The sequence below is a fragment of the Numenius arquata genome, chromosome 10 (genome assembly GCF_964106895.1).
Source record: "Numenius arquata chromosome 10, bNumArq3.hap1.1, whole genome shotgun sequence".
NCBI lineage: Eukaryota > Metazoa > Chordata > Aves > Charadriiformes > Scolopacidae > Numenius > Numenius arquata.
This window is the reverse complement of record NC_133585.1, coordinates 18322930-18335706: the sequence shown is the minus strand read 5'-3', so window position 1 is coordinate 18335706 and position 12777 is coordinate 18322930. Positions and strand designations below refer to the sequence as shown.

Sequence of the window (12777 nt, the reverse complement as noted above, 5' to 3'; positions counted from 1 at the left end):
ACTGGTACCTGGTCCCTAGGCGTGGCCTCCGTGGGTATGTTTATACCCACTAAAAACTGCATTGCCTATGGAAAGCACCGATCTACTACTCAACTCGGGGAGGAAAAACACAATAGGAATGTCCTTAGGACATTTGGGGTCAGGAGCTTTTACAAACTTATTCCAAAAGCCCAGTAAAAATATCCCTAAAAGAAAACACAAGAAAACAGAAAAGAGCAAACAAATCGCCCCAGAAAACCATTAATGAAAAGTAAAAGTAACATTATCAAACTATATATATAATTGCTTTCATTAAAAAAGAAGGAAAAAAGCACACCTACCGCCTGCAGTTCTGGTCAGGTATCTCCCCTCCTCCCCCCACAAAAAAAAAAAAGTGAAAAATAAAAAAATACAAATAAAATAAATTAACTCTTTCATCAGCCTGGTTCCTAACGGAAACAATTTCTTCCCCTGCTACTCTATTTACTGAATAAATCTGTTAGATATCTTAAGGAAAAAAAAACTGCAATTCTTCAGCTGAAACTGAAAGTAGAACTTTTTCCCCCTGCTCTTCGTAATTCTGGGATTATTTTAATAGTAGCCGTTCCCTGCCCTGGTGAGGGGAGATGAGTGCTGGGTGCAGGTGTTCTGGATTGTTCCAACTGAGCTGGCAAAGGGTGTTTGAATGAAGGTTATTGCCTTTCTAGGACTTGCTCTGATTTAAAAGACATCACTTTGAACTTGAAATCAGTGCTTTCTCTCTGAACCATGATGTGAATTGCTTATCGTTTAGTTCTGCCTAATGATTTAGACAATATCGTTCATTAACTCTAATAATAATGGCCCTGATTCACCAGAGTACTTAAATATGCAAATAGCATCATTTAGGCCAATGGGAATCACACGCTCAAAGTTAAATATGTGTTTTAGTGCTTGGGTGAATGGGATTCCCAACGCACCCAATGAAGTTGAAGTGTTACGAGTCGTGTTCGTAAGAGATGTACTTAATAATTAATTTTGGGGTTTTTTAATAAATTGCAAGAGCTGTGGTGGAAAGACACTATAGAGTCCATATGAACAGTTTAACCTTCAGCAGGGGGAGCTGAGTAAGGGATGCCAGATCTGCATGGCAGTTGGTACGAAGTATCCAGAGCTGTATATTCTGCCCTTCAGGCAGCTGGGAAACGTCCTCCGCACCCTTCAGCACTTTGCCAAATCTTTATTTCCCTTCAGTGAAGGTATTAAAACACATAACGGCAAAGTTTAAGCCTCGTGATCCTTATTTTCCATCTGCAAGTACATCTGTTGAGAGGTACCCACAAGAAAGGCTTTAACGGGCCAGCAGAATAATATTTCTGGAGGGCTCCAGACAAAATACATCCAGTGTGTGTGGTGGAGACCAAAGCAGAAGTACAGGAAGCAAAGGAATTATTCAGTGAAACCAGATTTTTTCCACACTCCACATTTTCCTTTACCAACAAAATAGGTCATGCCTTCAAAATCCAGTATGGTTTTCCCTTTTTGGCAAAAAATAATAAAAAAAAAATTCTTTATAACTTAACAGGAGAAGAAAGTTTGTGATGAAAAGGTTAAAGATGGAATCATCAATGATATAGGTGGAAGTTTGTCATCTGGTAACCAGAAATTATAGCAAAAAGTTTTACCACGTCCTCTCTGAGCAGCACGCTAAACCGGGCACGTGGGGTTTGATTGATATTTCTAAGGGTAACTGTTCAAGAAGAATTTCTCTCTTGGATCAAAGGATCCCCCCACAGAAATATCGTCTATTTCTTACGCTCATTTATACAGCAGCTGCTGGAAAATGAGCCTAATTCTTCATCTGAAGAGTCCGACCACAATAATAGGATGAAGTGAAAATGACCAAAGAGAAAGAATATAAATGGTGTCATTTTCAAACCCTGCCACTGGCCTCCGGGAGAAGACAGCAAGCAAAGCAGAAAGCGCTGGCACGCCAGGCTCCCACGGCCCCAGCAGGCAGCATCTGGGCACCAATTCCTGGTGTGCAGTTGAAGAAACTCTTCCCAAGCTGCAGGGAGGGAACTTGCAAAACATCTCCAGCAAATCTTCAGGAAGGTCCTTCTTCTCCTTTCGTTCTGCTGTCATTTCTCAAGCTTCTCCACCCTCAGACTGCTCTCACTTTTTGGCTATCAGCCAAGGAGTTTGACCCTTGAAGTGGCAGACAAACAGTTTCACGTGAAAACGGCCAGGCAGAATTAATACTCATCAACGCTGACAGCAATCCGGTGACAGGTTTTAGTAGGACAGACCCTGAAACTAAACTTGTCAGGTTCGGGGCGGCGCAAACCCAGCTTCTACCATCTGGGTGTTTCTTGAAATGCAAGGCACTTATGTTTGGGAAGAGCAGCTAATCAGTAAAATTCCACTGATTTGCAACCTCTGGTTTATCCCCAGTGGCTGGTGAGGCTGTATCAATAGGAGGGGCTGTAGGAACAGCGATCTGAAATGGTTACCAATCTACTTCAGTTAAAAAAAACCAACAGGCTGCAGGCTGCAGCAACCACAGGGAACTTTTCTCACCATTTTCCTGCCTTCGTGGTAGGTGAGGGGTTATCTTACATGTACCTTTTCCCCAGTGCTAGATCAGTTGTCTTTCACCTTCTATACTTTAGTGCAATTGCTGCAAATAATCTCAGGTCCTTTCTGTCTGCGTACGCCCGGTGAGGTGCTACATTTTCATGACTCAGGCATTCATGACTCAATGCCCAACAGACTCACCGTGGGATTGCCAAAATATGCCCCCCCCCGAAACCTGTGGGAATTAGCTACCTCAGTGCCCTTGGGAATTAGGTTGGAGCTGAGTTTTCCTCACAGCTGAAATCTAACAATCCCTTTCGCCAGGATGCAAAAGGAGCTGCTGGTTTGCGAATGAAAGTAGAAGTTGTTAAACAAGTTTTCAAGTCAGCAGACCTTCCTCCAAAATATCATTCTCTTTAAAATGCTTTGTGCTGAATTAAGTTCAGCTTTTTAAGGGAACCTAAAAGGAAGCATTAAATAAGCCTCTGAAGGTCATAAACTCTGCTGCCCCAGTAAGCATGTTTAGAGTTGAGCAGGTAATTTGAAGCCAAACCAGTGCTACGATCAGAACAGTCTGAGATAAGGAACCCAAAAGTAATAAGGATAAGAGCACGTGTTGACACTCTGTGTGTGTCTGTGCTTTGCTGACAGAAAGCAGCTGAGTCCTATGGAAGCTGTGGCACCAAAGCCTCTCGTGGTTTGCACTGGTGTAAGTCAGGAGCATCTCCACTGATAACAGAGGGATTACTCTGGGGCAAAGCTGAAGTAAAGCAAAATCAAACTTCTTTCGCTCAGACTTTTCCTCCTCTCCTGCCTCTTTGCTGACACAAGTCAGGTACTTCTACGAGCTCTGGCAATTGCATTTCAAGGTCCCCTGTGCCTCAGACAAAAGCTTTCCCTCTCACAAATATATCAGTCGAAAAACAGCCCAAGAAATAAAATAGATACAGTATAATCTTGAGACTCCTTCACCTTTCAGTAGCTGTGTTAGGACAACGTAACAGATGTATGCTTTGTTTGCTTTCAGATAAGACAAACCCAAGCAAAGACAATCCCATGCAGAGCAATCACAAGTTGCAAACAGTTACAAACCAAAAATACACTACAGACACCAAAGGGAACAAGAGGCAGGTTCTTCTTGAGATCTATAACTTTTTGAGGATTAAATATAGCCAGCATTTTGAGAAGGCACTGAAGCGTTCAAACTACCTACCTTGTGGGCTGAGCACTACAAGACCAGAGTAGAAATTCACTGCTGTCACTACAATAGGCTTCCAAAACCAAGGCTACCATCAGTACCATCAGTACACCTGGCTGGGTCTTTAGTAACAGTTCTGTCTTTAACAGGTGTGTAATTAAAACACCAGAGTTTTGTGGCATTCCTTTGAATAAGTGCTGTTCCAATTAGCTAAGCTTCACAGCTGTAAAGCGTTATAATGGGGAGCCGGGTCTTATATTAACGAGAAAACACTCAGGAATCCCTTGTTGCTCTGTAGTTAATTTTCTTTCTGTACCATTTCAGCTCCTGTACCCTAAGCATCTCATGAAAACATCCTGTGTGGAAGAGTTTCATCCAAAGGACAACGTTGGCATGAGAAGAAATGGTTGTAAATACCATGAATTAGTTTAGGTTGAAAGTTGCAAGGAGTTTCCTAACTGCAAGAGCAATCTGAGTCAAGAACAGCCTGCGGGATGGGGAGGTAAGGGACACAGGGTGGTAAAAACCTCGCTGGTTTATAGGTGAAGTTCAATATGAGGTGACAAATGGATTGCAACAGTCAAGGGCTGGGCTCGGTTCCTCGGGCAGTCCCTGGCAGGCCTTCTCCTCCCCATACAAGAGAAGCACATCTCTTACTTCATTGTTGTACTCTGACGGTGCTAAAAAGGCTGTATGGAATCGGCTGGAAAAACTAACTAATTAATAGTTTGTAATCAGATGAATAGTTGAGCATAGGGTTGAATACCTCCTATATGTAGGAGGCGGTGGTGACCAGGAGAAGCTGTTGTGAACACAGCCTGTGATCCATACGTACAGCACTGCAGGATTTGGGGTGCTCAAAACTAAACAGGGACACTGCAGGAGAGGGAGCAGAACTCCTTTTGAAGTGGCAGCATTCTTAACTAAGGAATTACTGCTTGAGTTTCTCTGCTGGGATTTCTAAACACCTTTAGCTTCTCTCTATCCCCCTGAAACTTCTGGGTTGCAAATTGTCCTTCCCCCTTACATGAAGGAGCAAGGAAAGGGGATGTGTTTTAGGGAACAGATTTAGACTTCCACTCCTTTGCTTATTTTCTAAGAACAGTCTATTGTGATGTTCACTTTAGTCTGATAGTGTATTTTTTTTTCTTGATGGTTAGTTTAGACTTGAGGCATTAACAAAGGTAGGTCAAGAAAGATAATTACGGTGTACGTATGCAAATTATAATCACACACTGCAAATTTGCATGCGACCTTTGGTTAACATTTTAAAAAGCCATGTGGATTGATTTATCTAATAAACATTCATTAGGGTACCATCGAGGTATTCAGCATTACACTTAATTTTAAATGAGGCTTTAATTAAGCTACTTGCAGGCCTACAATTTAGAAAGATGCTAGAATTTCTTGCTGACCAGGGCTCTTTGTCATGAGGGTTATTCCAGCTCATGGGAGATGCCCTATTTTACTTTTATTTATTATTATTTCCAGCTCATGGGAGCTGCTCTATTTTAGCCAGAGGCAAGAGACTAAGAAATTCTCTTTGTACATGCTAACTCCACAGCTCTTGGGGAAGGTGTTACCATTCCTGCGTAGCCAAGGAGCAGCCCCTAGAGGAGCTGGTGGGAGGCTGCACTTGGCTGGCTGAATCTGATCAAGAAACAGACCATTTTTGATAATTATGGATCATGGAATCTCTAAGTTCCCAGTGTACAGTGGCTACTGTGATTTTTTTTCCAGCAATACCTTAATTTAGTCACCACAAAATTGTTAAGATTTCACTTTAATAAAAAATACATAATATTTTGAAATAGTCTTGAATGATTCCATCTTGAAAAAATGAAAATTACCTTTAAATCTATACAGGGCAGTTCCTTTGGGCACTTTTAATGCAATAATTTATTAAGTTCCTATATTCATCATGTGTGCACAAATATGTAAATATTACAGCTGTACTCCATGACAAAACAAGCATAATGCAGACATAGAATTATACAGAGAACTGACAAATGAGGAAAAAGGGAGATCTAGCATTTTCTGTACAAACAAATATGCAGCTTTTTGATAATTTGTAAAAATGCATAACTTTTAGCATTTCAGAGAAGAACACTGTATAAAAATAAATATTCTATGTACAATAACACACACAGGCCAGTCCAGGGTTAGAATCATCACTGCAAAAGAAAACATAAACAAGTGTTAGTGACAATTCACTAACAATTGTTAGTAACAGCTCAGCAGGGGGGAAGGACCACTTCATGGGACAGAAGGACAGCGGGATGGCGTTAAAGCAGCTGGCTCCGAGGTCTCCAGGAGGAAAAGAAACAGTTCTGGATCTCAGTAGAGATCCTTGTCACTTCCCTGGGCAGTGAGAATGGGAGCTTCAAACCTGGGCTGACTCTCTGCCTCCACCTTCCTCCTGTCACTGTGGCTTAAGTACTTGGCATTAATACACACAGCAGGTACTGAAGGTGGGCTAGACCCTGACGAGTGGCAGAGAGGTCAACAGGAATCTCCAAAGTGGACTCCTGAGGCAGCTGAACCATCAGAAACAAAGGGAGAATGGAGGGGACGGGTATTTACGTCCCCCTTTCAGTGCTAGCCCAGAGTCAAGCTAACAAGCCCGTTCCCTTAGCGCAGGGTCTCCCCCAAGCCCAGCGCTGCAGCCCAGGCCACCCCTCAGTGGGTGCACTGGGGGTTCTGGTGCCAAGAGCCTGGCGGGGCACGCAGGGGCACTGAGCCACAGCCCGTTGGCTCTGCCCTGCTCCCACCAGCCTGTCGTGGCACCCAGGTTTCCTGGGGTATGCCAGCTCCCAGCCTCCGGTAACAGCATTGACTGGGTGGAAATCTAATTTTTGTGCAAGTATCAGAGCACTTCAAGGCCAGGCAGCTCAAAGGCCACAAATACAGTTCTCGCCCTTTTAACCTATGAAACTAACCAGCAATATACAAAGGAGAGTTTTAGCTTGCTGCTTTTCAGGGGCAGGGTCCTGGAAATCCCACACGTGTCTCCACACCTCTTTTGCTCCTAGCCAGACTCATGGATAAACATTAGCAGGATCTCTAGCACTGCCAGCTCAGCACAGTCACAACATTTCCAGAATTATTTTACCTTATTCCAGCAGCCTTGAACTGGAAGGCCATCTTCCCCCTGCCAAAAAAAAAAGTAAAAAAAAAAATAAAAAAAAAAGCAGTTTAGGACACAGAAACTAGTGCAGAGATCGAGGAAAGGAGGAATAGGTTAACTATTACAGCTGCAACAAACAGTCTGAACTGGGGCTGGAGGAATAGTCTGAAAGATATTCCTCACCCCTTTGGAGTGACCCGGGCTTCTAGCTGACACAACCAGTATAGCTTACAGCAAGGGCTGGAGCTGAAGAGGGGGACTGTGCCTGCAGGCTACGCAAAGAACTTAATGTATGTGATGTCTGTAGGCTCGTTCCCATTCTTCACTGAGGAAGGTGTTTAGCCAGGCTTCCCTGAAGGAAGAAGGGAATACAGGAGGTCCTATCCAGCCAGAAAAATACTGCAGGAAGCTGGCAGTGGAAAACACAAGATGGCTGGTCTACATCCTCAGGTTTGACTCTATAATAGTGAGGTTATAAGCAAACCACAGAGGCAGCACTAACCTTGGGTGTAAAGGAGAGGCTGGAAGAAACCTCCAGTTCCTTTCTGTTTGTTTGTTAAAGAGTTTGCTTTATTACATGACAGATCACCCAGCTGTCCCGTCTTGCCTCTGAGAAGATCCTGCTCCAGGGACATTCGAAAGCAGGAAGCTGGGCAGCCTCCGTGCTGGTTGACGATCTCTCAACTGATGCCCCGAAGTCTTGGGCTACATATATCCCAAGGTGGGCATATGATCTTTATTTTTTTTAATTTTTTTTAATGTTGAAGAAGGTCAGATACTTTAAGGGCTGAGCCTGTATGGTTGGGAAATGCTTTTGTGAATTACTGCCGTTAATTTCATCTCCATGCAGCCCTATTTGATGTGAGAAAACAGGAAGATACATCAATGATTAGGTGCTCTTGAGCAGGAGATGGAGTCAGATGTAAGGAGATACGCCTCTGACATGAGAAGTCAAATACTTCTGCTGTGTGCGGGTGTCAGATTTGTAGGCTATTGCTATTCCCCAGGAAAACTCAAGAGCAGGGAGTGAAATTGGACAATACACGATGCGGGCACATTTCTTCATGCAAATGACCTGGTTCTCACTTCTTCGAGTACTGCATGAGAAATCTGCAGTGCATATCACCCCGTTTGAGAAGGGGAAAGGAGAAAAAAAAAAACCACACCAAAAACCAACCAACCAGATAAGCAAATGCACAGTAGTACATTAAGAAATAAACTACTTAAAGGAGATGCACTTTCAAGGGACTGATGAAGTGAACGTTGCCATGATGCTACAACCATATTCCTTTTTCAAGGCATTTTTTAGACCGTGGTCTCCTTGTGATATTTCCTTCCCCTCCCCTATGTGGAAATACTGAGTTACAGGTTAATTACTAGGTAAATTGTGGCGTTCCCATTGGTACAGTGGTGGTGGTAGGAATGACTGGTGTAGTGCATTGCAGGAGGAGGTGGGAAGTTAGGTGTATGAAGGAATGGGAGGCCAGGGAGTTATAGCTTAGGGATCAAAGGAAGACCAGGGTCACAAGGAAGTGTTTGTTGCAGGCGAATTTGCTGAGAACGGAAATGCGACATGCTTATTAGTACCGAGTATCTCCTTCCACATATCTCAGATTTGTAAAGCATTAGTTCACAGCCTCCGTAAGTTACACACATGCATGTGTCAGCTGGATGCTAAGCTTTTAACCTAGTTGGATCAAAAAACATGCTTATTCACGTTCCCAAGCTAGCTTGCATGCCAGAACACTATATATAAAAAAAATAATGGCATCTGTATTTCACCAGATTTTCTGGCAAGTTTCCCTTAACAAAAATAGGTATGAAAAGAAGCGTAAGTTCTAACACAGCTGTGCGGGGTGAATCCTAACTGAGAGCAGAGACAAAAAAAAAGAAAAGTAGTCTACCAGGGCACTGGTAGAATCCTACCAGGGCACTGTGAAATTAGGTGCCTTATTCAGGTAAAACTTATTCCATAGAAACCTGTCTATTATCAGTGGGAGGCAAAACACATGGATCGGTGTTTTTTTTTCTCCTTTGTGGACTGTTCTGGGCAGGTATTATTTCACCTGTGGGACTGGAAGAGGAGTTTCTTTCTGTTACCCAAAATTTACAGAGCAGCAACTGAGACTTTGCAAGTAGTCACTGTTACAGCCGTTGCCCCAAAAAGGCAATGGCAGCGCCCAAAGGGGGGATGCTGGAAGGAAGACTAAAGTTAGCTCGTCACAAATGTCAAATAACAAAGGCTTTTAATAGCCATTTCAGGGTTAGTTTCCTCAGGAAACTGAGAAAACCTTTCAAACTAAATGTGGCTTATTTTCCCTGAGCTTTTTCCAGCTGGTTAAACTAATTTTTATACCCCATGCCTTGTAAATGGCATCAAACATCTTTAAGTGAGCATAAAGCTTGGAATAACCATCCTCAAGCAAAGCTAGTCATGCCAAATGGGGCTGGAAGGGCAGGGGAGTTCAAGTTTGAGTGTGTTATGGAGTTGTTGAGACTGCTGCAGGGAGCAAAAACCTCACCTGAATGCTACCTCTCCAGAAAATCTCAGAGTAAATTAATAATTGGGGATGGCTAATGGGACATTTAGAAATCAGTTAAGTGTTCCTGAATACCTTTGTCTTGCAATAGTTGGGTTAGATGAGGCACTAAGGCAATAATCATCCTTTAATACTTGAATAAGATGGATATTGAGAAACAGAATTCCAAATTCAAGTTTCTTGGATGCTATAGGTACCATTTAGATTTCTGGGGAGAGTCACAAATAGGAATTACCTAGCAGGAATTGAGGGAGGTAAGTGTCCAGTTAATGTTTCACATGGGCTTGATAACAGGATAACCATTTTTTTCAGGCATCTTAATGTACAGGGCAACTGAGGTAATGCCAAGCAGCATCAGGCTGTGCTAGCCACATACAAGCCCTTAAAAACAGAGTTAATGAAGGACATGAGCATCACAGCTCCTTGCTAGAAAGCCAAGCCAGTGCAGGGGCAGATCTCCACACATTAGTCTACTGAAAGTTGTCAAAGTAAAGGCAAACGAAGAATCAAAGCAGTTTAAATAAATTCCCATTCCCACTACATTTTTCCTTATGCCACAAAATAATGCTGCCAGCAGCTGTGAATCACAGCATGAAGGGAAGGGCCTGCTTCCGACAACAGCAGCGCGAGGAAAGCGGGATGGAGATAGGGAAGGGAGGAAATGCCGGGTGTTTCTGGGGCATGCAGCTATTTGGAGGTATCAGAAAATAACAACCAAGATACAAAAAGCAAACGAGCATGCAGGAAAGGGAAGGTACGCCATACCAATGGGCATGGGGCATCCAGGCCGTCCAGCCCAGGTAACCCCGGCTCACCCTTCTCGCCTTTAAAACCTCGGAGACCCTGTTTATGAAATCAACCACTATCGTTATTTCAGTTGATGCCAGTCACCTCCATGTCACGGGAGGAGAGGCTGAGTCCCCCACTGGGACTGGCCCAGGGCACTCCGCTGCATACCCAGAATACACATGGCCCATTGTTTCAGTTTTAGTTCTGTCTCCACAATCGGTAGTAGCAGTTTCCTTTCTGTGTTTCTGTAATCTATGAGTCAAGAGATATCCTCTCAAGATTTAACTCGGAGAAGTGAGAATGGTATTTCCTCTGTTCTGAAACCATCCACTCTTCCTACCCTCACTAGGAAACCCAGCAGCTGGATTTCTAGATGCATGATTCACAAGTACTCCTGGACTTTATGGCAGTACTACAGATTTTTGGCAATATTTGCTGCAGTGTACGAGTTTAGATGAAAGTGTATACATAGTCCTAAATTTATTCATTTGCCTAGACTTATGGACAATATATTTTGACAGAAACATATCCCATTTAAAATAACTGAGATCTGTTTTCCCTCTGGGTAATACAGCTCAAGTGCCCTGTGTCGCTCTCAGGCGATCGCATCAGCTGGCCGTTATTCCAAGGCAAGAAAAACAGCATTCAGGTTCTGCCATTACGTAGACATGATGACATTGAACATTTCCAGAGAAGAGCCGTAACTAGCAGCAGAGGAGACACAGGGCTCTATCCGCAAAGGAGAAAGCCCTGGGCTCCCAAGCACATGGGACACCCCCACGTACCCCAAACCTTTGTGAGGTCCAGAAGAGGAAGGAAGATAACCATGGTCACCCAACAGCCTGATTGCTCAAAGGACCAGTGGCTCCCCACTGAAGAAAGCAGCTTTGCCATAGGAGGCAGTGGGAACCGGGCTGGACCTTATCCGAGTGTTGTACTTTTGCAAGACCATTATTTATGTTATGATTTCCTTCTTTCTTCCCCATCAACAAATCTTAAAACAATACATTTGATGAAACAGAACATACCAACGGACAGGGTGCATCTAATCCAGGCGCTCCTTGGTCTCCCTTATCCCCTTTAGACCCTCTAGAGCCTTTCTTGCCCCTCTCCCCCTGTAAATAATAGTTTAGTCCAAGAAAAAAAAAAGAATACACAAAAGCTTTAGGATCATCCATTTCAAACAAATGTCAGTGATAGTTTAAAAAAAGGATAAACATTTAGGAAACATTTTGAGAGAAGAGAAATCTCCCTTTGAGATGTTAAGTGAAAAACAACATATGGAGCTACTAATGGTTACTTAGCTGCATAGACACCTTGGCCATTGCTAAAATCCCACACTGATAGACTGCAAGGGCTCTGCCTCAAAGGGATTACAAGTGCCTCTGAACTTTATGGACGGGCCTATAGTCAGCCAGCAGAGCACTGCTCCTCCTCCTCCAGCACCATCATTATGAGACTACTTCTCCGGGCTTCCTCTGTGATCAGAGAGAGGGGCACCTTCCAAGGACCGGCTGAGCCTAGACCCATAGGATGGGAAAACACTCCCCTGGCGTGTCACCTCTTCTCCATCTCCAGCTGCCTGAGGGGGGCCCCTCCTCTGCCACAGGAGCTCTAGGGTAGCATCTAGATGCCCGGTGCCTCAGGTGGCAAGACCTGCGGCAGACCCCAAGCAGCCTCTCCTGCTGTAGTAAGACGGCACTGCTGGCACAGATGCCCTGTGTTGATTGCATTTGTCTTACCACTCTGAATTCTCATTCTTAAAGAAATTATCACTCATGGGAGTATTTTTAGAAGCTTAATGTTTAGAAGTTTAACGAACACTGCTTGCCACTGGGGGTTGCTAGCTTTTCCTTAAAAGCTAGCGGGGTGCTTTATTTTACTTTTTTTTTTTTAACATGTAAAATTACTGCCATATCCCAGAGCAGCAAAGCTTTAACTTGAATGACTGTGCTTGCCTGAATCTTGCAGTGCACTGGGGTGCATCTACATTGCGAAATAGAAAAGAGCCAGAGAACGAAGGAAGAGAACTCGGCCCCGACAGTCTGCACAACCTGGTTGTCCTTTGGGATGCTCTGAGTAGTGCTCCCCCAGAAAAAACAGTTAGACAGGGACTAGTCATAAGCAGCACGGCCACAGGGCAGCCATTGGTCCCTGGTCCTCTTATTTAACACACCCCAGGAAGGTGTGATTCTTCCAATGGTTTGATACTACAATTTGTCTGCAGCTCCAGGTTGAGTTACGCTAAAGCCAGGGCAGGAGGGAAACAAATCATAACCAAAGAGGAGACTTGCTCTCTTGTGGAGAGAATTAGGTCAATGAAAGCCACAGCTGCAAGAGGAGCTGAGGGAATGCCCATATATTCCTCCTCACCAAAGGAGGACACATCCCACGTGTCGTAGCTCAGCCAAGGCAAGGTATGGCATGGGTATTTGATAGCTATATCTATACCAAATCTTCCTGTATTACAGAGGAAATTCTCAAAGCTGCTGAGCATAAAACAGGGGAAGGGGCTGCAGCACAGGGAATTGAATTTAGGGTCCTTGTGGGGAGGGTTAAAGGAATTAAGGGATAAAATTAGACAGCAC

At 43.8% G+C, this 12777-nt stretch overlaps 1 protein-coding gene across 1 annotated transcript in view; it reads right to left on the bottom strand.

Annotated features, from left to right (window-relative positions):
• Positions 1 to 2133: 2133 nt before the first annotated feature.
• Positions 2134 to 12777, bottom strand: part of COL13A1 (collagen type XIII alpha 1 chain) — a 61812-nt gene continuing 51168 nt past the window's right edge. The window contains exons 39-41 of the mRNA XM_074155032.1: positions 11218 to 11304; positions 6846 to 6884; positions 2134 to 2166 (exon numbers count right to left, since the gene is read on the bottom strand). Coding sequence (XP_074011133.1) covers positions 2134 to 2166; positions 6846 to 6884; positions 11218 to 11304 — 159 coding nt within the window. The remainder of the gene's footprint in view (positions 2167 to 6845; positions 6885 to 11217; positions 11305 to 12777) is intronic.